The sequence below is a fragment of the Mobula hypostoma genome, chromosome 26 (assembly GCF_963921235.1).
Source record: "Mobula hypostoma chromosome 26, sMobHyp1.1, whole genome shotgun sequence".
NCBI lineage: Eukaryota > Metazoa > Chordata > Chondrichthyes > Myliobatiformes > Myliobatidae > Mobula > Mobula hypostoma.
Window position 1 is genome coordinate 17,033,476 of NC_086122.1, and position 25,881 is coordinate 17,059,356.

General features: G+C 40.7%; 1 protein-coding gene across 2 annotated transcripts in view; it reads left to right on the top strand.

Moving 5' to 3' along the window:
• The window catches only part of rspo1 (R-spondin 1), a 207,427-nt gene that overhangs the window by 112,839 nt on the left and 68,707 nt on the right, over positions 1-25,881 (top strand). For both annotated transcript variants that reach the window (XM_063033738.1, XM_063033739.1), the window contains exons 4-5: positions 19,915-20,064; positions 22,061-22,249. In XM_063033738.1, coding sequence (XP_062889808.1) covers positions 19,915-20,064; positions 22,061-22,249 — 339 coding nt within the window. The remainder of the gene's footprint in view (positions 1-19,914; positions 20,065-22,060; positions 22,250-25,881) is intronic.

Below are 25,881 nucleotides of genomic sequence, written 5' to 3' on the forward strand. Positions count from 1 at the left end.
CCCCTTGCCCATCCTCTAGACTTTTCCCCCTGCCTCCCCCTTTTCTTTCTCCCTAGGCCTCCTGTTCCATGTTCTTCTCATATCCCTTTTGCCAATCACCTGTCCAGCTCTTGGCTCCATCCCTCCCCCTCCTGTCTTCTCCTATCATTTCGGATCTCCCCCTCCCCCTCCCACTTTCAAATCTCTTACTAGCTCTTCCTTCAGTTAGTCCTGACGAAGGGTCTCGGCCCGAAACGTCGACTGTACCTCTTCCTAGAGATGCTGCCTGGCCTGCTGCGTTCACCAGCAACTTTGATGTGTGTTGCTTGAAATTCCAGCATCTGCAGATTTGCTTGTGTTAGCATCTATGGAGGAAAGGAACAGTTGACATATGAGGTCGACATTTGTGTCTCTTTCCCACCACCCAGATTGTCTGTTTGACCCTTTGATTTCCTCCAGCAGGTTGCTTTTTGCTCCAGATCCTAGCAAATGCTGTCTCTTGTGTCTCAGTTTGCATCAAGTTATTTTACATCACTTTCCCATCTTGCTCGTTCTGGGTGTCAAGTCACCTTTTCGCCTTTTAACTTGTTTGCTGTCAAATACTTATTGGACAAGGAAGCACTGAAATAGGTCCTCTGATCCATCAGCCACCATGAACGTTAATCCAATTTTATTCTCCCCACATTCCCACCAACTCCATCCCCAGCTCACCTACATGTTAGTGGTAATTGTAGTGGCCAGTTAACGTGCTAACATGAACATCTTTGGGGATGTGGGACAAAAACCCATGCATGGAAACTCCACACAGGTATCACCAGAGACCTGGACAGAGCATGGCTTGCTGAAGCTGTGGGACAGCAACTTTGCCAGTTGTACCACTGTACCACATTGTAAGCGTGGATGAGATTTGATCAGTCTCCTCAAATGTAAATGTGTCTATCATTGTCTTTCATTTGTGAGCTTCAGCTGGTTGAGAAAACTCAGGGATGTGACAACAGTGGCTTGAAATATTTCTGTTATAGATAGTTTGGAATATATTCAAAGGAAATTCATCTCTCAGGCATGTATTACGAATAAAGCAACTGGATACAGCGTGAATATTGGAATTGGCTTTCCAACATTTGTTTTGTTGTTAGTTTTAACACCCTGAGGTACCTAAATTAACATGCACCCCCAGTTTCAAAAACCTACCGACATGTCCTTGGCTCCCTGCAGAATCCCCTAGCGTGTTGGCCAGATGTGAGAATGGATTATTCGTGAACCACAGACTTAGTCTCAAGAAGCAGCGCAAATAAAACATCAATTTTAAAAAAAAATGAAAATGCTGGATTTAGCAAGTTGGGCTGCATCTGTACAAAGAGAATCACAGTTAATAGCTCAGGTGGTAGAACCTTGACTGTCTACTGATGCAGCAGTATCTACTGGAGGCACCACTTCAGGACAGCGAAGTCTATCTTCAGTGTTCCCTATCATCTGGGCCACGCCACGTTCTCAGTTACCATTGGACAGGAGTTACAGAAGCCTGGAGCCCCATACAACCAGATTCAAGAACAGCTGCTTTCCTTCAAGCACCTGGTTCTTGAACCAACCGGCCCAGCTGTAATGATGAGTTTAGCAACATCAAGACCACATATATCACTTTGCACAAAAATGGATTTATTATGTTTTACTTTGTCTTAACTGTGTTAGTCTTGTAAAAAATGTTAATTTATGTTTTTCTTGTGAATGCTGCTTATATGATGTCATATGCTTTCGATGCTGCTGCAGTAAGTTTTTCATTGCACCTGTGCAAACGTGCAAACGACAATAAATTCAACTTTGATTTTTGATCGTTTTCTTAATTACCTGTTTTTATTTCAGACTCTCAACACCTGTATTTTATTTTGACCCAAAAAGCAGTATTGAAGCAAATGTCTCAGTGATAATGCTCTAAGTATTTAATTATGAAGTGCTTCATTTTTTATTTTTTGTGCCTAGTAGAAAAATGCAGCAAGAGCATCATCAATTTGTTATTGTGACTTCACCTCCTACCAATTACAGAAAGTCTTCCATGACTTTTATTAATACTTGTTATGACTAAGATCTCCTCCTTATACTGAAGTTCAGACTTCAATTGAGAACAACATAATGGCACATCTAATAGCGAAAAGCAGAAACTTCTCTGAAGTGAGAATACTGAACCCGCTGGGCAGAAAGTTCAGAAGACTGACTGAATCAATGTCTGTAAACATAAATCACATCTTGACCTTTCACCAAAGCATGGCATTTTATAGACCAGAGGAATGCCATTCAGACCTTTACTGGAGTTTGACAAGGTGCATTCCATAACTCCTAGCTTACTCCAAATCATTCTTGGTCAAATCTTCAACTAAAGATTTGTTAATATAATGATAACCCTGCAACAAAGGAAAAGGAAGGGGAAAACACTTACCTGAGTTAAAAGAGGATGCCTGTGGCTGGAAGTCAATTATTCCACCCAGGATATCTCTATGGGGTTTCTTCAGCCATTTAAACAAGATCTTCCTGCCATCATAGGGGCAGTGGGAATATCCCAAGACCTGGAGAACAATTGGCCTGGTAAGTATTGCTTATGCCACAGATGTCTGGGCATTGACCACTTCCAGCAATTTGGACTTGGAGTCAAGTCCGCGTTCTTGTCATTTAAATTCTGTGCAAGTACCATCGTCAACAAGAGAGAATGTCTAAACTACTTTCCTTTACGTTCACTAACATTAATATCATCATCATGTCCATTATGGTTAACTTAGGTTCATATTGATCAGAAAATCATCTGAAGCAACTACATAAGTGACTGGCAGGGCAGAAGCTTGGAACACTGCTATGATTATTGTACCTTTTAACTCTCCATCTACAAAGTCCATTGTCTACAAGCCACTAATTGAAAGTGACAGAATACTCACTACCATCTTGCATGAAGTTTACTCCACCAACAATCGAAGGTCACGATGTTTCAGTTGAGCAAGGCACTCAACAGCAATTGTTCTGCAATCCTAAATCATTGCTTCTTCCACCACTGACACGCTGTCTCCAGCCTACAAGATCCGCTGAGCAAACTTGCCACATTTTGTTTGACTGGACTTTTCAAGCCCATCTAGAAGTTTGGAGGTAACAGGCATATGAAGCGCAAACATCTGCAGCATTCCTTCCAAGTCACACATACCTTTATGATGACACGTAATTTTCACTTTGTTGTCGCTCCTTCATCGGAAGTCCAACCTTGCACCACAAATGGAGTACCTTCGTCGCAAGGGCTGCCATGACTTAGGGACAATTTCTACAGATTGATCCCTGACCTCCTGATGAATGGATCACAGTCAGCAAGGACAGGCAGCAGCACCTCCTCTGTGATCATTTTAACACTGGTGCCCCACAAGGTTGTGATGTCAACTCGCCTATTCCCTCTACAAACATGACTACATGAGCCGATTGTGCTCTAACTCCATCTACAAGTTTGTAGATAATGCCACCATAGTGGGGCATCAGGTAACGGTGATTTGAATTGCAGGAAGGAGATAGACATGGTGCCATGAAAACAACCTTTCCCTCCAAAATCAGCAAAGCAAAAGAGCTGTTTATTTGACTTCAGGAAGGGGGCAGTGCACATGCTCCTGTTTGCACCTGTAGTACTGGGTAGACAGGGTTGAGAGCTTTGAGTTCCTAACTATAATCTTCACCAACAGCCCACCTTGGTCCATCCATGTAGAAGTCACAACTAATAAACCTTTCTCAAATGGCTGAAGAAATTTGGAAGGTCCCCTTTGACCTTCACCAACTTTTATCGACGCACCATAGACCAGTTTACCAATTCACCAGCGTTTGAATATTGGACTATATCCCATGTAAAACAGAAAGATGTTACCAGTAAGTGACAAAGAGTTTGAATGGCAGAACACTGTTGATATGTTTACAAACATTCCTATTTCCTATATTGTAAACCATTAAGAACCGGGTGACAATACAAATGATTTTAATGCATTGCATCATTAATAACTAATTTATAAGTGAACAATACTGATCTTTAATATATACTGCAAAGAAAAAGTACATGGGGATCTACAGTCATTTAAGCTGAAATGAGAAATGGACCCAGATTCTGGTCTGTAAAATGCAAATTTTAGCCTATTGCTCAGAACGACTGCAGCTGGAAGTTATTATCAGGGTAAATGACTGACACTGTGACGCAGGACTTATTAAGAATACAGCCAGATGTCATATTGAGCAGGTTGTAGTGCTGGTCTTCCAAAAATTTGAGATGAAGACATTCTTCTTCCTCCAAAGCTAATATAAACAATAATTAACATAGGCCCAAGCAGAGTAAAATCCCTATATAAAATGACAGCAGAACATATGTTATGAATAACAAATACCTGGAGCTGCTTTAAAGATTAAGGCCACATCTTAAAGTAAGGCATGGAGTTAAAAAGCACAGGTACATGTAATAAACATTTATGACAGAAGTGTCCAGCAACTGAATATAACCAGCTTTAGAGTTTACTAGTAACTTGCTTTCTTGTTTTCTCATTAACTAGCAAGTAGGGTTTGAATCCCACCTATCCTACATATGTACTGTACACATATTCACAGGGGTACAGCTAAGATGACAAGATTCAGATTTATTTACCATATGCATATCAAAATGTAGTGTCAAATGTGTCACTTGTGTTAACAACCAACACACTCAAGGATGGGCCGGGGGCAGCCAGCAAGTGTGACCACACATTCCAGTATCATAATAGCATACCTACAATGTTCCACAAGAACAATACAAACAGCAACAACAATAACAGCACAAAAGAACAACAGTACGAGGGGTGATTGATAAGTTTGTGGCCTAAGGTAGAAAGAGATGAGTTATTAGCTTCAAACTTTCTGCATAATCACTCAAAGAGTTGAACTGCATGTGCATGTAACGAGAGCTGTATAACTCATGGTGCAGCTGGCAGGATTAATATTATATTCTCCAACTTTAGATAAATCTCTTTTTCTTTCTCTAGGTATCAGGACTGGTATTTTTGCCTTCCACAGCTTTTATTTCCCTGTATGTCGGACCATTCAACACTGCTCATTGCAAACACTTTACACAGACAAAGAAGCTGAATTTCTCCTTTTGTACCTATATTATTTCATCCCATCAAAGAAATTCCCTTTATTCTACCCATAACCCTTCCCAATCTACATTGCTTCTTAAACTGCCCCATTTCTCACTTTCTCAGTTCTGATGAAATGTCCTGGATCTGAAATATCATGTTTCTCTCTCCACAGATGCTGCCTGACCTGCTGAGTTTCTAGCATTTTCTGCTTATATTCAGATTTCCAGCAGCTGCTGTTTTCTTTTCAATTTAAATTCACTTCTGAAGTGGTTTGCACTTCACTTTTAGCTTCAAAATCTGATTGCACATGTGCACTAGTGCCCCCGCTTTAAGAAACAAAGAAGCTTCCCTTTGTGTGTGATTAGCGTAACCCGTAGCCTTGAGTGCCATTTTTCTGTGTAAAGGAATCACGCTAGTAAATCACCCGCAAGAATTATTCAGCAAATTGTTGTTAATTCCTGACAATATAGTTGCTGTCAGTAACTGGTAGTGTAGTGGTAAACCTCATGATTTTTTTTTAGATTATGAAGACACGTAGTCCTCTTTAATTATCATTTAGTAATGCATGCATTAAGGAATGATACATTATTTCCTCCGGCGTGATATCACAAAACACAGGACAAACCAAGACTAAAAAAACTGACAAAACCACGTAATTATAACATATAGTTACAACACTGCACAATACCATAACTTGATGAAGAAGTCCATGAGCACAGTAAAGTTCAAAGTTTCTCAAATGTCCTACATCTCACGCAGACGGGAGAAGGAAGAACTCTCCCTGCCACGCCGACCACAATCCGACTCTGAGTCATCCGAAAACTTTGAGCTCTGATCAGCTGTCCGACACCGAGTACTGAGCGCCATCTCTGTCCGAGCGATTTGACCTCTTTCTCGGTCGCCAAAAGCAGGCAAGGCTGGGGATTTTGAGGCCTACTTTCCGAAAGATTCCCGACCGCATAGTAACGACAGCAGCGAACGAGTGTTTCAGAAATTTCTCCAGATGTTCCTCTGTGCTTTCACGTCCATTCTCCATCAAATCAGAATTGCCCACGGCCCCTATTTATCAGATAAAATGTCATCTTTCACCGGAGAGCTGCACATGTGCGGCAAATTGCCATCTTCTCCTCCTGCCATTTTTACAGTACCAGTTGTAAGATTGGGGTTCAATTCCTGCAGTTGTCTGTCAGAAATTTGTATGTTCTCCCCATGACCGTATGGGTTTCATCTGGGTGTTCTAGTTTCTCCCAGATTCCAAAAGACATATAGGGTAGAGTTGGTAATTTCAGGTTGTGCTATGTTGCTGCTGGAAGCATCACCCCATTTGTGTACTGCTCCCCAGCTCATTCTTGGAATGTGTTTCTCATTGACAACCTAAGTTTCAACGTACTACAATGACAAATAAAGTCATCTTTAAAAAATTAGCACCTCATTTTAAGATTATTATAATATGTTCAAAGAATGCACAATGGCTCCAAAGTAGTTTTAAGCAAATTGAGCACCATTTCAAAACAATTCCAGCTTGTTCATGCATAGAAGTATATTCATCAAATTGTTCCTTACAAAATAGAAGAAAGGCATTTCATCCATCAATTCAAACCCACAAATCTTCATTTATTTATCTGTAAACTTTTCACTCTTGCATGCCCATTGACTCCACCCCTCTCATTTTCTATGCTGCTCACTAGACTAGGATTCATTGATAGTCATCTGCCAACTTGATAAGTTAGCACATTTTTAAGATTTTCAAGACACCAGAGCACCTGGGAAAAACCTCATCCCCACAGGGAGAATACACAAACTCCACACAGTCTCCACCAGAGATCGGAATCAAAGCCAGAGCTGTGAAAAAGTAGATATGAACAAGTCCTAGCTGGAGTTAACTAATTGGATAGCAACTGAAGAATTGTTTTCATGACAGAAACTGAAATAACAGTCAGAGTAATTGAAATTGGAATTCCACCAAAGGATGAATATTTTAGCATTGCCTAATATACAATGAACAATTCTGATTCAGCCAATGATTTATGCAGGTTATGGTCCAACACTGGTAAAGAGCTTCATAAACAGCAGAAGTCAAGTGTGATATTTCATCATTAATATACTGTGTAGCCTTCTTGGACTGCTGTGGGGTAAAGCTGGATAGATGACGCAACTCACACTCACTTCTGCTCCACAGAAGCTTTGACTCATCTTGTATCATCGGAGTACAGATGTGCTAACCATGCTTCAAGCCTATATGACACCTGATAATCAAACCACATGGAAAATGCCAGTAATTATTGTAGCACTGGTTTACAAATAAATCGTGTCAGTGATGGTTATAAGTTGGTTACATAAAATTAAAGGAATGCTAATGAGGGGTGAGCCATCAATATCCACCCCCTTAACCTTAATGACTATGGTCTATGCCTCTAACCAAGTAGTTAGAGGTGTAAATGAGGCTGTTATGTAATATGGGATCAAGGGTAGGTCAGTTAGTCATGGAAGCTTGTTTCACATTAAGTTAGTTCACAACAAATGATATATTAATTCCATCTGCACATCTTTGCTCCATATCTCTACCACGTATAAGTAAAATTATTGCACATTTTACTGATTCACCATCAGTTATTTTCTGGGGAAGTGAATTCCAAACGTCTGCTGTTTTAATATAAGTATTGAATCACCCATTTCTAACTTTGAGGTTATTCTTGTTGCAACCCGTCAACATGAACATTTATTTCTTAACTTCTGGTAACCTGGGCCGTACCCTCCAAATATCCGGACCTGCCTCTTGGTTTTTTTGCACTACCTTACTTTCCATTTTCCTATTTTCTACTTATGATCTATAATTTAAATTTTTAATATTTACTAATTTTTACTATTTAGTATTTTTAATATTTAATATTTGTAATCAAGGGAGTGGGAAGCACAGAATCAAATATCGCTGTGATGCTTGTACGTTCTAGCACCAACTGTTTGGTGACAATAAAGTATAATTTCTCCCCTTTCCCCTTCTCACTTATTACTTTCCCTCTTCTGGCTCCCCTCTTACCTCATCTCCTCTCCTTACCTACCTATCACCTCCTTCTGGTGCCCCTCCTCCTTCCCTTTCTCCTATGGTCCACTGTCCTCTCTTTTCAGCTTCCTTCATCTCCAGCCCTATGCCTCTACTTTCACTTCTTACTTCACCCCCACTTCCCCACCCACCCACCTTCCCCCTGGTCTCAGCTATCACCTGCCAGCATGTGCTTCCACCTTTTTAGTCTAACTTCTCCACCCTTCCTTTCAAGTATGCTGAAGGGTCTCAGCCTGAAATGTTGCCTGTTTCCTCCTCTCCATAGATGCTGTCTTCCCTGCAGAGTTCATGGAGCATTATGTACAATGGCATGCAAAAGTTTGGGCACCCCTGGTCAAAATATCTGTTACTGTGAATAGCTAAGTGAGTAAAAGATGACCTGATTTCCAAAAGGCATAAAGTTAAAGATGACACATTTCTTTAATATTTCAAGCAAGATTACTTTTTATTTCCATCTTATACAGTTTCAAAATAACAAACCAGGAAAAGGACCCGAAGCAAAAGTTTGGGCACCCTGCATGGTCAGTACTTAGTAACACCCCCTTTGGCAAGTATCACAGCTTGTAAATGCTTTCTGTAGCCAGCTAAGAGTCTTTCAATTCTTGTTTGGGGGATTTTCACCCATTCTTCCTTGCAAAAGTCTTCTAGTTCTGCGAGATGCTTGGGTCGTCTTGCATGCACTGCTCTTTTGAGGTCTATCCACAGATTTTTGATGATGTTTAGGTCAGGGGACTGTGAGGGCCATGGCAAAACCTTCAGTTTGTGCCTCTTGAGGTAGTCCATTGTGGATTTTGAGGTGTGTTTAGGATCATTATCCTGTTGTAGAAGCCATCCTCTTTTCATCTTCAGTTTTTTTACAGATGGTGTGATGTTTGCTTCCAGAATTTGCTGGTATTTAATTGAATTCATTCTTCCCTCTACCAGAGAAATGTTCCCCGTGCCACTGGCTGCATTAAAAGCCCAAAGCATGATTGATCCACCCTTGTGCTTAACAGTTGGAGAGGTGTTCTTTTCATGAAATTCTACACTTTTTTTTCTCCAAACATACCTTAGCTCATTGCGGTCAGGAAGTTCTATTTTAACTTCATCAGTTCACAGGACTTATTTCCAAAATGCATCAGGCTTATTTAAATGATCCTTTGCCAACTTCTGATGCTGAATTTTGTGGTGAGAACGCAGGAAAGGTTTTCTTCTGATAACTCTTCCATGAAGGTCATACTTGTGCAGATGTTGCTGCACAGTAGAACAGTGCCCAACCACTCCAGAGCCTGCTAAATCTTCCTGCGGGTCTTTTGCAGTCAAATGGGGGTTTTGATTTGCCTTTCTAGCAATCCTACAAGCAGTTCTCTGGGAAAGTTTTCTTGGTCTTCCAGACTTCAACTTGACCTCCACCGTTCCTGTTAACTGCCATTTCTTAATTACATTACGAACTGAGGAAACAGCTATCTGAAAACTCTTTGCCATCTTCTTATAGCCTTTTCCTGCTTTGTGCATCATTTGTTTTAATTTTCAGAGTGCTAGGCAGTTGCTTAGAGGAGCCCATGGCTGCTGAAGGTTGGGACAAGGTTTGAGGAGTTAGGATATTTATAAAGTTTTGAAATTTGCGTCACCTGGCCTTTTCTAACGATAACTGTGAAGAAGCCATAGCCCTAACAAGCTAATTAAGGACTGAGACCTTGGTAAAAGTTATCTGAGATCTCAAATCTGCTAGGGTGCCCAAACTTTTGCCTGGTGCTTCCTTCCTTTTTTTTCCACTCTAAATTTGTACAAAGCAAAAATAATACACTAATCTTGCCTAAAATGTTGAAAAGAATGTTTAACTTTATGACTTTTCGAGAGCTGTTCATCTTCTACTCACTTAACTATTCACAGTAACAGAAATTTTGACCAGGGGTGCCCAAACTTTTGTATGCCACTCTTTATGTTACTCTGGATCTCCAGCATCTGTATAATCTCTTGTGTTCCCAGTTTTGAATCTGTCTGCAGGCCAACAAGCATATAAATGAAGCAACACAGACAGAATGATTCATTCTAACACTGGAAGAACTTTAGAACAGTTGCTTTTTCAAGCCTGCTTCAGTATATTTGCAGGACTCTGTTGCATTTCTAAGGGAGGGTGATACGAAGGAATCCACGAATGCTTGAAGCATCACAATGAAGAATTGAAACAGATGCAGAGTAGAGTGTGGTACAAAGCCAGGAGTGAGCCCAGCAGTGGAACAGAAGTTCATGTGCACTTATGCTTGATTTCTAGCCTTGACTAATGTGCTACCGAGTGAAAGTGAGGAGTTTGGAGAGGAGATTGCCGCAGTGAAGGCTTTGCCGGCAGAACTATCACAGAGCATAGAACATAGAAAACCTACAGCACATTACAGGCCTTTCAGCCCACTATGCTGTGCCGGACATGTATTTACTTTAGAAAATACCTAAGGTTTCCCATAGCCCTCTATTTTTCCAAGCTCCACGTACCTATGCAGGAGTCTCTTAAAAGACCCTTTCGTATCCACCTCCACCACCGTCGTCAGCAGCCCATTCCACACACTCACTACCCTCTGCATAAAAGAAACCTACCCCTGACATCTCCTCTTTACCTACTTCCAAGCACCTTAAAACTGTGCCCTCTCCTGCTAGCCATTTCAGGCCTGGGAAAAAGCCTCTGACTATCCACATGATCAATGCCTCTCATCAATATTAGATGAGTCATCAGTAATAAATGATCAGTCAAATCTCATCCTCCGAAAATACCTTTCTGTGAGAACTTACACTAAAATCAACTGGTAAATTCAAGGCAGACTGAGATCAATGAAGGCAAGTCTGACATCATTCCCAAGGAAGACAGATTAGATTATTTTATAATCGCAATACCTGGGAATCATGAGCAGAGAGATTAGAGATTAGGTATATAGAAATTAATAAAACTTGGGGAGCTGTGAAAAAGATACTAGAAAAGACTAAATTCCAGAAATAGATAACAGGGACATTAACAATATATACAAATATTCCAGATATCTCCTAATTAGACCATATCTAGTGTGCTGTATTCAGTTGTGGATATCATGTTGTATTTGTATCTAATTAGATTAAAATATTGGAATGGAGCAACAGTTTATTATTGGCAAGGGGTTTTGAGCCTTGATCATGTATTGACAAGGATCTAGAAATAGTACTGTCATTGTATTTAGTATAAAAACAATGCAAAGCAACACCATTGCCAGTACTGGATTTGGTTGACTGAGTGATTTCAAAGAATTCCTACCAAGTTTTCATCAAAAGGAAGTTATGTTCTCATTAATACATGTCCAAATATGTCAAAAAATCTACGTAGCCTCTGCTGATTATCTTACAAATTTCTATATGCCAAATTACCTTTCTAATAATTAATTTTTGGCACTTACCCAATGATAAATGTTTTCATAAGTGGCCTATAAATTCCTATTTTCTCTCGCCCTCCTTTGTTAAATATTATGTTACACTTGCATCTTCCACTCCCTACAACCTTTCCAAATGCCAGGGAAATTTATATCAACACATTCACTATTTCTGCTGTGGCTCTACTAAGGTCCAAGGTTCGTTCATCATGTCTAGGTTATTTGTTAGTTCATAACCCAACCCCCCTCCCCCCCAATTTACCTTCACTCCTTTTACCCAATTATTACCTATAATTATACTAGTGTATTTTTCCATCAAGATCTGAAAAAATTATTTAGAATTTCTGTAATTTTTCTATTTCCTTCAACTGCATAGTTTTATCCTCTAAAATTTGTATTTACTTCAACTACTATTTTCATTTATGAGTTTAGGTATAGTCACTTAATTTTTAAAAAATTCCATGATGATTTTTACAGCATCTGGAACTTTTGGACTATCTTTAAAATATGATATGCCCTTTCTGTCAATTGAATACCAACTTTAACTTCCTCAAATAGTGTTGGATGCTGCAAAATTTTCAAAGAGCCTTTCTTTCTCATTACAATGCATATTTGTTGATATTTCCTTGAATGTGTGCTTCTTCTGGCATTTCATTTTATCCTTTCCTAGTCCATTTTAACTAAAACTCACCAGGCACCCTTTAAGTTATAGACATTAGCTTAAGACAGGCTTCAAGTTTCTCATATTCGAAATGAATTTATAGCTTTACTCTGCTATGAACTTTTTCTCCCCCAGACCTTTTGCCAAGCTAATCCTTTGTCAATACTTAAGGTCTAAAATTTCTTCATCAATTTCTTGCTCAAAGAAAGCAACTAAAATACAGCACACACACACAAAGTGCTGGAGGAACTCAGCAGGCCAGGCAGCATCTTTCGAAAAAAGTACTGTTGATGTTTCAGGCCAAAACCCTTCGGCAGGCCCGAAACATCGACTGTACTTTTTTCGATAGATGCTGCCTGGCCCTTTGTGTTGCTTGGGTTTCCAGCATCTGCAGATTTTCTCTTGTTTGTAACTAAAATACAGATTGTGATCCTATCTTTACCATGATTTTTCAATAAGCCTGATGATTAATATGGCCCATGATTATTACTGTTCCTTTTTGAAGAAGCTTGCATTATTTCTTCATTTAGAGCATAGTTACTATTAGAACCCTCTACATTACTGCCAGCAGTGATTTCTTGCCCAAAAACCTTCTGCAGTTTCAGATTCTGAGCCAATATCATTGTTCACTACAACAGCGATATCATCCTTTAAGGGCTGAGTAAAGTCTCCATAACTAATGTGAAGGAAGGGAGGTGCTAAGTATGCAACAAACTGCTTCACTTACCAATTAGGAGTCCTAGATACACTGCAGAAGTTAGATCATTTTGATTCAGGAGTTGCTAGTTGATGAGGATTGAACATCAGAAACCTTCATGTTTCCACTGGGCTATGCAATCAGTGGCAGAAAGAATAGTTGAAATAACAAAACCAAAGAGGCTATTACTATTTTGAGAAGCTTTGCAGATTCTAAATGATCTACACCTTAACACTGTTTCTCTGTACCCCGGTTTATCCTCTCCATCTGTGGATGCATCAACGCTTCCATTTATTTGAAATACAAGATCGTAAGAGACTAAGAGCCACCCTGTTCCATACCTGGTTCAGGGTCAGTTATGTTAACTGGTGTATGAGTACGATGACAACTGCCCGTATATTTGGACACTCGAAGAGTGCACCATTACACCTTATTGAGAAATGGAAAAGATATATCAGTGTTCTCCTGAAACATTAACAATATTAATAAATTTAGCCAATCTCTGGCAAAAAGAATGGGAGAGCGAAAAGAAATGACAAAGCTACTAAACAGAATTGCTGAAGAGTTACTTCTGGTGAGGGGTTTGGATCCAAATCCAATTGCAAATAGCAAACAGGGCAGAGCGTGAAGGGACTGAGAATGCTGTTTGACAGATGCAACTTCCACATGAAATCCTGAGGGTTTGATGCGACTAGTCATTGTGTCAAAAGAAGTGAATCATAAATCACCCATAAGGTATCTTGCAGCACCACAATGCACTCCAAGAAATGGCAACCCCTAACATTGTGCAGAATATTGAGAGCGTGCCAAAAAGAGACATTGGACTGGAAACACAAGACGTATAATAATGAGGTGGACTGGCAGATCTAAGAATTTGTGGAAGAAACAAAATCTTGATGGATGAAAAACATCATGCAATTTATTTTCTATTATGCAAGCTGCTGAAACCCTTGAAAACTTCCAGCCAAAACTCTAATAAGATAAAAATGTGAAATTTCCCTTGATAATTTCAGACATTTAAGATTACAATCTAATATTTTGCAATCTAGATCTTTAGTTCTGACCAGCTGTATTCCTCATATCTCCTCTTCTTACAAATTGAATGGTCCCAGCAGTCTTTTAAATAATTTGCCTGGATGTTGAATTGCTTAAAGCTATTTTTTTTTTTGGCTTTATCTAATTAAAAATCAATTTTAACAAACATTTCTGAGTTATTTTGGGTCACTACGAAGATTCAACAGGCATTTCCTTTCGTGAGTCGTTCTTGTAACCCCAATATTACTCGTGCTTTGGGGCACGCATCATATAATCAGAAAATGGTTATGGCACAGTCAGCAGCCACTTGGCCCACTTTGTCTGCTCCGGCTCTCCACAGAACAACTTATTCCACCCCGAGCCCAGATGATATGATGACCTATGTAATGCTTCTCTTGGAGTACTGCAGACAGCCTGAACCGCATCGTCCTGGGGAAACCGCTCATTGGGCACTCCTAGGACAGAAGGCCTGAGGCCTGTGAAGTAAGGAGGGTACATGGCTACATGTTTATTCTCTCCTTCCTGTTTTAAAATAATGACTTTCCAGCTGCAGGTCTCCCTCTTGATGTTCCTGGTTGCTCTCCTCGGTGTCCCAAACAGACAGTAAAGCACAGCTCCCTACACTTAACACTCTTGCTCTGTGTCTTACCTACCAACACTAAATGCTGGGCTCTACAGTCACGCCCTACGTAGGCTCCAAATGGAAGCCATTTCTGAATGTGGGATAAGCAATAATTGACCACTTTTGTTACTTGGGACTACAACAAGAAACATGAACATGCTTCCAAGTCAGAGTGGCACATTCACCTTATAAGGTGAATTGCACAATCTAATTAGCAGCTTTTCCTAATGCAAAATCAGTGGTGATAGCAATAGTCTCCCTAACTCTTCTCAACCTGAAGGTTTTTGGACCCTTTTCTGTCAACACTGGGTGGAGTGTGTTATAAGGCACAGTGACAGTAAATCCATACTAAAGGTAAGGATACTTCATCTGCCTGCTCATTCTGTGGTTAGAACTGTCATCTTTTCATTCATATTGACAGGGCTAAGTATTTATTACCTTTCAATTTTGTTTACAGCTCCCTTTGATGTTTTTCCCATGAGCACACAAGAGTCGTGGGTTGCCTCTGATGAAATCTGTTTTGCAATGAACTAGTAATATATTGATTGGAGGGCTGGGCACTGGCTCAGAGAGTTATATTGCTGCTCCACCCACATCTCCAGCGACTCGGGTTCAATCTGACCTCAGGTGCTGTCAAATCCCCCCGCAACCATGAGTGTTTTCTCATGACGCTTCAATTTCCTCCCACGTCCCAAACATCTGCAATTCCGTTGGGTAATCATTCAATGTAAATGACCCTGAGTGGACTGTAGGTGTGTAGTAAAGTTGTGGGAGAATAAGTTTTAGGCAGAATAAGTGGGGGTGGGGGGTGGGGGGTGGGATTGCCCATCAGACAGTTTGAGTGGGCTGAATGACTTCCTTCCATGTAAAAAATTATCATGAAGTGCACTTGGAAACTTCCACAACTTATAGCTGTAGAATAAGCATCACAAACTCCATTCGTTACAGGGCATTTTGAAATGTAATTCTGGGAATTTTTAGTTAAAAGTGGGCATCAGTTTTCCATGTGGACAATAAGCTCCTTCTTGTACTAGCAACTGTTTGGTTGGGATACCCTACCATCGCACCATTCATTCACATTAGTTAGAAGTCAAACAAAATGCTGTCAAACTGCAAGAGACAAAGTAAATCGTGCCCTCATTTGTAATTTCTGGAACTGATTCTCAGCAGTCACATTATTTTGTTTCTTTCTCTGGAACTGGGTGACTATCCTACAATTATGGAGCTGATTTTAGTTGTGAACAGACAATCGTACAATAAATGGAAACAATTTTCTTTGCTGAGTAAGTCTTGCTAATGACTACGACTTCATCATGGAAGACATAGTATCGAAGATGAACAGTGTATGTGTGTGAGTGTGTGTTTTCATAACTATTTATTGTACTTACAGTATTGTCATCATATCATTAAGAATCATGTAATATATGATGCCATTGAGTAATTTTCTCAATTTAATTTTATTTTTATCATTCCCAATTAAGCTCTGACTGGATATTTATTCAAGTTTGGCAGAACACAAAGCCAGTTTCTGACATTTATAGATCTACTTAATGGTATAATAAAATTATCAATTATGACTTTGGCCATGGCCACGTATGCGATAGCATTAACTATCTTCTTGATTCTCACTAGAGCACTCAGTAATTCAGTGTTTAATACAGTTAGAGAGGCACATGTCAGCACAAGGATAGAGGACTAAGAAATCTGGAACATGAGAGAGGGTCTTACTTTTTTGCTATCAGTTTTCAGCATTATATGTTATGATTGTGAGGCTGATGCATACACAGACAGATCTGGATCAAGAGCACAATTAATAATCTTTAAATTTTTAGCGGTCTTTTTAGCTTCACCATTTGTCTTGCTTCAACTGCAGTGAACAGGTCAGTGGCAAGACTAACACTAATTCAACAAATTCCATAAATTAAGAAATTTTCCACGCTTGACCTCTTCTTCCACGGTGTTTTCCGGTTTAGAAATTAAGAACAGGCTCTTCTTTTTCTGAAGTCTTTGTTTGCAGAAGGAATGCTGACACTGGCCTGGATTTTGCAGTCAATGGCAAAGTGATGGCTTTCAAAGATACTTGGTCGCAAGAGCTTAGTGATCTCCCTGGAGTAAGGTTTTCCATTGGCAGTGCTGGTTGCCACCAGCGTCTCTGGTATCTAACAACAGTCGTGACACTGAATGGGCTGATCAGTCAGTCACAGTGTAATAGCAAACCAGAAGCAAAAGGGATATTTTTAAAATAATCTTTCACAAAGTACAAAGTAGAAATTGGAATGTAAACATCCTGAAATATTATAAGCAAACCATATAAAAATAATAAATAAAATTTATCATACTTTGAAATATTTATCTGAAGAAATTAAAATCCACATAAATAAAATAAGCCTTTTAGAGCTTGTACACATTTTAAAAATGTGATTATTCCATAAAAAGCTAATTAACAAATGCAAAAAATGTCGAATCCTCATTTCCTCTGCAGCAAAGAAATCGTAATAAATATACAAAATTCTCCTCAGTTTAAACTCTGCCACCTTCATCAAGGATGATGCCTGGGCACATCTAGTCCAGTGGTATTTATACCCTCCTTGTCTGTCCCTCCTGATTGGTTAGTCCTCATCCAATCAAATTTCCGCTGTCCCACCTTGTTTACAATCAAATTCTAATTCTTATTTGGAGTGAGACCTTTGTCTTTGTTAAAATTCTTTTCCTCTAATTTTATTTCAATGGTTTTCTTCACTAGGCAGTCCCAAAAGCCATTAGCGCGGCTCAGTAATTTTGCACCGTCGAAGTAAATCCTACGGCCATTGCGAATGCAATGTTCTGCTACCTCCAGTTTCTCCAGTTAACCCAAATGGATACACCTCCCATGCTCCTTGATGCGGATTTCCACTGTGCATCCCGTCTGGTTGATAGATGCTGCTCTGCATTCACAAGGAATCCTAGCACCCCGAGTCCCAGGTCATCTTTGACCCTCATAAGCTGTGATTTGACCTTCCTTACAGGTTTGTGGATGGTGTTAATCCATTATTTCTTCAGGATCTTGGCAATCCTTCCAGAAACGGTGGAAATATAGAGAAGACTGATGGTAGTGACAGGCTCCTCCCCGTTGTTAGGTTTCCTGGCCTTTAAGGGCCTGATTGATTTTCTTCACCTATGGTTTTCGCACGGTTAATCAAAGTAGAAAGAACTGCTCTACGTTGGGAGGTGTGATGGTGGCCATTGTTGTTGAGGTGCAAATCTGTGTGAGTGGGTTTCTGATAGATGCCATGTCCGAGACTGCCGTCCAGTTTCCATCATATTAGAACATCTAGGAATAGGAGTCAATCATTCTCCATCATAAATTAATTCCTTGGATGTATGCTGTTCAGGTGATAGTGGAACTATTGGAGTGCCTGGAGTCCATGAGGCCACACTACGAAGGTGTCATCAACATTATCTGAAGAAGCATTTGGGGCGTAAGGGCAATGAACTCAGAGCCCTCTCCTCAAAGACCTCCATGTAGAAATTAGCAGTAGCTGGTGACAAGGGCAATCCCGTGGCCACTCTGTCCATCAGTTCATAGCAGTTTCCCTTACAGAGGAAGTACGCTGATGTAAGTGTGTATTCAAAAAGGTCGATGATACCCTTATCAAACCTTGACTGCAGGAGAACCAAGTTGTCCTTAATGGGAACTCCCATAAACAGGGACACCACATTGAAACTGACCATTATGTCCTCTGGGGTCAGCTAGATGCTGGTTCTTTTATTTTACGAAATCAGTTGAATTCGTGATGTGATGTTCACAGATCCCAACAAAGGGAGACAGCCTCCCTTCCTGGGCATTTTAATATGATGGAAACCAGATGGTAGTTTCGGATATGGCATCTATCAGAAACCCACTCACACAGACTTATACCTCAACAATAACAGCTGCAATCATGCTTCCCAATGCAGACCAGTTCTTACTACTTTGATTATTGTGCGAAAAGTACTTTGAACCCCAAGAGTCTCCATGAAGAAATAGGACGATTGCACATGACGTTCTTACAGAATGGCTACAAGCTTCAGGAGATCAATTAAGCCCTTAAAAGAGATGACTGAAAAATCAGGAAAACTAACAACGGGGAGGAACCCATTGCAACTGCCTGTCTTCCCTGTATTTCCATGGTTTCTGGAAGGGTCACCAGGATCCTGACGAAATATCAGATTAATTACTATCCACAAATTCATAAGGAAGCTTAAATCACAACTTATGCAGGTCAAAGGTGACCTGGGACTCAGGACAGCTAGAATTTACAGGATTCACTGTGAATACAGAGCAGCGTCTATCAGCCAGATGGGGTGTGTGGTGGAAATCTGCATCGAGGAGCAGAGGAGGAGTATCCTTTTGGGTTAGCCAGAGAAATTGGAGGTAGCAGAACACTGCATTCACAATGGCTTTGACGGCACAACACTACTGTACTGCTGTTTCAGTGGCTTTTGGTACAGCCTGGTAAAGGAAGCCGTTGAAATAAAACTAGAGGAAAAAGAATTTTAACAAAGACGAAATTCTCGCTCAAAGTAAGGACTGGAATACGATTGTAAACAAAGTGGTTCAGTGGATACCTGATCGGATGAGGACCAACCAGTTAGGAGGGACAAATGACGAGGGTATAAATACCATCAGAATAGGCACCATCCCTGATGAAGATAGCCGAGTTTGTCATCGAAACGTCGGTTAAAATCGATACCTGTACCTGGCTGGAAGCCGAGAAGAGTTTATTCGTCATATACGCCAGGAGAGCTCTAGGTCCCTTTTCTCTTCAGTTTATTTAATTCACAGAGAAGAATGCAAAGTGAAGGGGTTGGAAATTACTGATGGCATCTTCAGGGTTTCCACACGTAGCCCTACATGCCTGTGTACCTGACACAACTGTCACATTCACAGTGTAATGTTCTGCCATTGCAAGAGCTGATGAAAGAGACTGTCAGGTAGTTGTTAAAAAAAAGAGTTCTGTTGTTCTTCAGTCAAGAGATGTGGGCATTGCAGGCTGAGCCAGCACTTATTTAATGGCCCATTACTGCTTGGCCTCGGGAAGGTGGTGGTGAGCAGCCAGCTTGGCCCATTTCAATCCCTTAGATGGGCGTAACAATCATGCTGTAAGGGAGGAAGTTCCAGGATTTTATCCTAGCAACTTTGATGTATATTTCTAAGTCAGAATCATATCTGGCTTGAAGGGCCACCTCTAAGTGGTGGGGTTCCCATGCTTGTCTTTCTAGTTTATAGAGGTTGTGGGCTTGCAAAGTTTGTCAAGCCCAGACAACATAAAGTTACCTTGAATGTTAAAGTTACTTTGGATTGCATCCTTACACGAAGTTCTGCTGTCAACTAAGAATGTGCTTGTCATTATCTTTGCAGAATGCAAAATTGAGAACTGTGAGGCCTGCTTTAGCAGAAACTTTTGTACTAAATGTAAAGACAATCTGTACCTGCATCGAGGGAAATGTTATGACAGCTGTCCGGAGGGGTTTGCAGCCATAAATGGCACCATGGAGTGTAGCAATGCTGGTAAGTACACAGCAGATTGACTCTACTTACTAAAAATCTTCTTACGTTACCACAGAGATACTTAGACTAGATGTGATGTATAGGCCCAGGTTAAGTACTTTGAGAAGTTGACCAAAGCTATGATTAACTCTTGCTTGAGTAGAACCTGGACGTACCACATTTGCCTACCGCTGTAACAGGTCTGCAGTGGAGGCCATCTCATTGGCTTTCCATTTAGCCTTGGACTACAACAATACCCTTGTCAGGCTGTTTATTGATTACAGTTCAGTTCAGTACTAGTCAACAAATTTCAAAACCTGGGCCTCGTACCTCACTCTGAAACTGGATCCTTGACTTCCTAATTTGGAGACCACATTCAGTACAAATCAGAAGTAACACCTCCTCCTTCCTGATATTCAACACAAGAGTATCTCAAGGATTTATCCTTGGCCCTCTGCTCTACTCTCTACAACATTCTGTAGCGTGTCGTAGCATACCGACCCCCACCAACACCGCACCATACCAGATAGTGATACAGCTTGTCAGAATGCTCTCCATCGTACATCTGCAGAGGTGTTTGAGTGTTTTCAGTAGCCAACCAAATTTCCTCAAACTCCTAATGAAATATAGCTGCTGTCTTGCCTTCTTTATAGCTACATTGATATATTGGGACCAAGTTAGATCCTCAGAGATATTGAAACCCAGGAACTTGAAATTGCTCATTCTATCCACTTCTGATCCCTCTATGAGGATTGGTTCATGTTCCCTTATTTTACCCTTTCTGAAGTCCACAATCAGCTCTTTGGTCTTACTCTCACTGAATACAAGGTAGTTGCTGTGACAACACTCAACTGGCTAGTATACTTTGATCCTTTATGCCCTCTCATCTCCATCTGAGATTCTACCAACAATGGTTGTGTTATGGCAAGTTTACAGTCGGCATCTGAGCTATGCCTAGCCACACAATCATTGGTATAGAGAGAACAGGGCAGTGAGCAAAGCAGACAATCCTGAGTGAGGTGTTTCAGTGTTGATCATCAGCGATGAGGATATGTTATTACCAATTCACACAGATTGTGGTCTTCCGGTTAGGAAGTCGAAGATCTAGTTGCACAGGGAGGTACAGAGACCCAGGCTCTGTAGCTTTTCGATCAGGACTGTGTGGAATGATAGTGTTAAATGCTGAGCTATAGTCAATGAACAGCATCCTGACATAAGTGGTTGCACAGTCCAGGCGATCTAAGGCCAGATAAAGAGCCATTGTGATTGCGACTGCTGTAGACCTTTTGTGGCATAAGGCAAATTGCAGTGGGGCCAGGTCCTTGCTGAGCAGGAGCTGGTTCTAGCCATGACCAACCTCTCAAAGCATTTCATCACCGTAGATGTGAGTGCTACTGGTCGATAGTCAGTAAGGCAGCTCACACTCCTCTTCTTGGGCACTGGTGTAATTGTTACCCTTTTGAACTGAAAAGAATGTCCAGAATACCACTCATCTGAAAACATCTTTCAAAGTATTTCCCCAGTTTAATATCCTCAGTCCTAGTTTGTGCAATTGCATTTCGACGCAGTGACTGACAAGTGCTTAACAGAGGGTAAAAAAAAATGAGTTTGGTGTCTTGAAGATCACAGTTGTGCCTGCTGCTTTACCTTGTTGAGATAAAATCATGTTTCGGAGCTAATTCAACACTGCCTATCCCTGATCATTCCCAGTCACAGTCCACTTGGTCTGTACCTTCAGAACAGCTAAAGATAGTAAGAGAAAATCCATTGTTTGACTCTTCAGCTAATCTGAGTAAAACTCTTTCATTCCAGACAGACTCAAACTAGTTTTTAAGTAAAGTGAACTACCTGTGCAAAATTACTTATACATTTAAAACCTATGGATTAAGCAATGTTCTCAGATACACTCCTGCAGAACATTCATGTGCTTTTTTGATTCTAATTTTAAACCAGACTTTAATGAGAAAGTTTTGTTTTTTTTAATGATTCATAACATGCATTCCTTAATATTTCACAGCTCCCTGTGAGCTGAGTGAGTGGAGTGCCTGGGGTCCGTGTACCAAGCGAGAGAAGTTATGTGGATTCAAAAGGGGCACCGAAACGAGGACCAGGCAAGTGCTGCAAAAGCCTGCGTCAGAAGATGTGACGTGCCCCCCAGTCAGAGAGAGCAGAAGTTGCACAGTGCAGCGAAAGCCATGCTCAAGTGGTAAGTGATGAATATAACCAAATTACCTCAAATGACTCCAACCATGAACCCAACATTTCACCCAACTCGGTCTGTTAATGCAGTGGCAACAATTCACGAATGTTAACAGAGGTGATCCATTAAAAAACACAGAAAATCCTTGTCGTATAAAATATAAGTCCAAGAGTTGATCTGATCTTTGTGGCTGTCCACCTGGCTGCTGCAGAAACAGTACCAACAAAGGTTTATTTTAAAAGTCATTTCACAGACAGTTCCTATCACTTAACCAACACGACCGAACAAAATGATGGGTGGGGAATGGGAGCAAAGTTTGGAAGGGGGTGTTGTTTGGGATTACAATTCCAGTCAGACCTACCCAAAATTAAAAGGAACATTTCAGTCATTGGAGCAACACACACAAAATGCTGGAGGAACTCAGCGGCCAGGCTCGAAACGTGGATTGCACTTTTTTCCATAGATGCTGCCTGGCCTGCTGAGTTCCTCCAGCACTTTATGTGTGTTGTTCAGATTTCCAGCTTCTGTTGTTTGTGATTTCAGTCATTGTTTTAACTCTTGTGTTAGACTTTATTCAATCAACCAACAATAGCTTTTGCCCTTGGATTGAAGAAAGTTATTACTTTTTAGCATATAATAATTGTTATCAAATTCAAAGTACTTTTTTATATTAAACAAGCAGTCTAAACTTAAGCAACACAAACAAAGTGCTGGAGGAACTCAGCAAGTCAGGCTGCATCTGTGCTGGTCGGTATTTTGGGCTGAGGCTATTCATGAAGAGCGGAAAGGACAGAGTCAGAAGCCAGAATAAGAGTGTGGGGGAAGGGATGGACTACAAGCTGGCAAGAGATAGGTGAGTTCAGGCAGGCGGGAAGCTGGGTGGATGCAGGAGGGGTGATGAAATAAGAAGCTGTGAGATGATAGGTGGCAGAGGTAAAAGGCTGAAGAAGAAGGAATCTGATAGGCGAGGACAGTGGACCGTGGAATAAAACGAAGGAGGAAGGGGCATCAGAAAAAGGTGATAGGCAGGTGAAAAGAAGAGAAGGGATAAGAGGGGATCCAGAATGGGAAATGGGAAAAGAGAGAAGGGAAGGGGTGAGAAGTTACTGGAAGTTAGAGAAATCAATGTTCATGCAAGTACCATAAAATAAAGGAGCAAAATTACGCCATCTGGCCCATCGAGTCTGTTCCACTATTTCATCATGGTAGAACCAATTTCCCTCTCAACCCTAGTTTCCTGCCTTCTCCCCCTATCCATTCATGTCCTGACCAGTCAAGAATTGATCCAGCTCTGCCGTAAATGTACATAAAGACTTGGCCCCCACAGCTGCTTCTGGCAAAGAATTCCATGTATTCACCAATCTCTGGCTACAAAAATTCCTCTTCATCACCCTTCTAAAAGGATGCCCCTCCTTTCTGAGACTGTGTCCTCTGGTCTTCGACTGTCCTGCCATAAAAATCATCCTCTCCACATCCACTCTATCAGGAGCTTTCACCATTTAATTGGTTCCAATGAGATCACCCCTCATTCTTGTGAATTCTGGTGAATACAGCCCCAGAGTGTTCAAATGCTCTTCATATGAGAAGCCATTCAATCGTGAATCATTTCCATGAATCTCCTAACTTTGTCTGAGGAAGCTACCCATACAGAAAATGAGGTGTTACAACTCCCACCTAAACTTAGCTTGTTATGAAAAGTAGATTTTCAAGCCCAAAGAAAATAACTTTAACCCATGACATAAAATGCACAGGCACTCCAGGACTGCTGAGCCCTATGTTGTTATTGATGTATCATTACCACTGTTATAGCTGTTAGAGATGATATACAGATCACTCATGAATTGAATGGTGTGACAATGGAGAAATGGTGTGTCCTGTCCTCATGCTTAACACTGTGTGCTTAAAATATTTGTAAAAAAAAATGTGGTCTTGCCTGTGGTCTTCAACTGTGTGGAACTGTTTTGAAATTAATGGAAGAACATTAGAAAACAAAAGTTTGACAAGCCACTCAAGCCTTCTACAGTCAATGAGAATCTGCTACACTGTTGTGTTGCCCAGTCCAGTGAATTCCAGGTGAGGATTTGCAGAGTCATTCTGCTTTACATCTCCTTTCCCCCAATAAATTTACATGGTATAACATTTTGGGGTGACTGTTTTGCTTTTCTTTTTAACCAAGGTGTGAACATTAGTAAATGGACATAGAATCATAATGTCTCTTAACACTAGGAACATTCACTATAAATCACTAGTGGATGTACTATTACTAATTGTTTTGAAGTGTTCTGCACTGTTTTTTTTTCATTAAGTATGCTATATTTATAACAAGTAACGGAATTTAAGAATATACAGCACTGTGCAAGAATTTAGGCACATATATATAGCTAGGGTGCCTAAAACTTTTACACATTACTGCAGTAATTTTATATATTGCAGTGTACTGCTGCTACAAAAATAAAATCATGACATATGTGAAGAAAGATCAACCTGATTCTGATATCTGTCTCTATCATGGACTGAGAGTGAGAAGAGGGGAGGGAGAAGGGAATCGTGGTTGGGAAAAGGGTAAGGGAGAGGGAAGCACCAGAGAAACATTCTGTAATGATCTAGAAAACAATAGTTTGGAATCAAATGATCTTGCCTGATGTTTCAGGGTTGCGTGGTTCTGCACCAGCATCACCTCCCACCCCGACACTCCTCTCTGCCACCTGGCGCATACCCCTCCCATGGCATTCCATCCCAACATCCTTTGCTCTTGCCAGATCTGCAAACTTGCTCTCCACTCCACATTGACAAATGCAGGACAGTGCAAAAGTCTTAGGCATCCTAGCTAAGACTTAGCACAGTACCTTATAGAAATGTCTTTTATATTATTTACGTTTAGAAAAAAAATTGAATCTACATTTTGCAGTGGAAAATCATGCAATAGGTTTGAAGGAATTTATTTTTTTACAAACAATAAACATAAGAACATATAGAAAGACGTCCCTGTATAATAGAAGGACATCCCATTAGAGCAGAGATGAGGAGGAATTTCTTTAGCCAGAGGGCGCCTGTGGAGGCCAAGTTATTGGGTATGTTAAAGCGGGGGTTGGTAGGTTCTTGATTAGTAATGGTGTCAAAGGTTATGGAAAGAAGGAAGGAGAATGGGGTTCAGAGATAAACAATCTAGAGTCTAGGATGCTGCTAGGATTTGTAGCATCTGCAGATTTTCATGGTGTTTGTGATAAGTTCTTGATTCATCAGGGCATCAAAGACTACAGAAAGAAGGCAGTAGATTGGGGTTGAGAGAGATAATAAATCAGCCATGATGGAATGGCAGACCAGACTCATTGGGCCAAATGGCCGAATTCTATTCCTATGTCTTATGGCCTTATTGTCTGAATGTTGGGTTCCCACTCCTCAGTTAGCCCCCACTCCACCAAATTCACATCACAACTGACTGCTGGTCTGCCTTCATAATATTCCATGAAGCAACCCACAGTACCACCTATTACTTAGTACCAAAACGTTTCCATGGAGGGCTTCCAGACCGTTCGGGCTGACTGGAAGTGCACTGAGAGTGGTAAGCATAAAGGAGGGGGCTTGCTGTTCTGGTTAACAATGGATGGTGCAATCCTGGTCATATTATGATCGAGGAA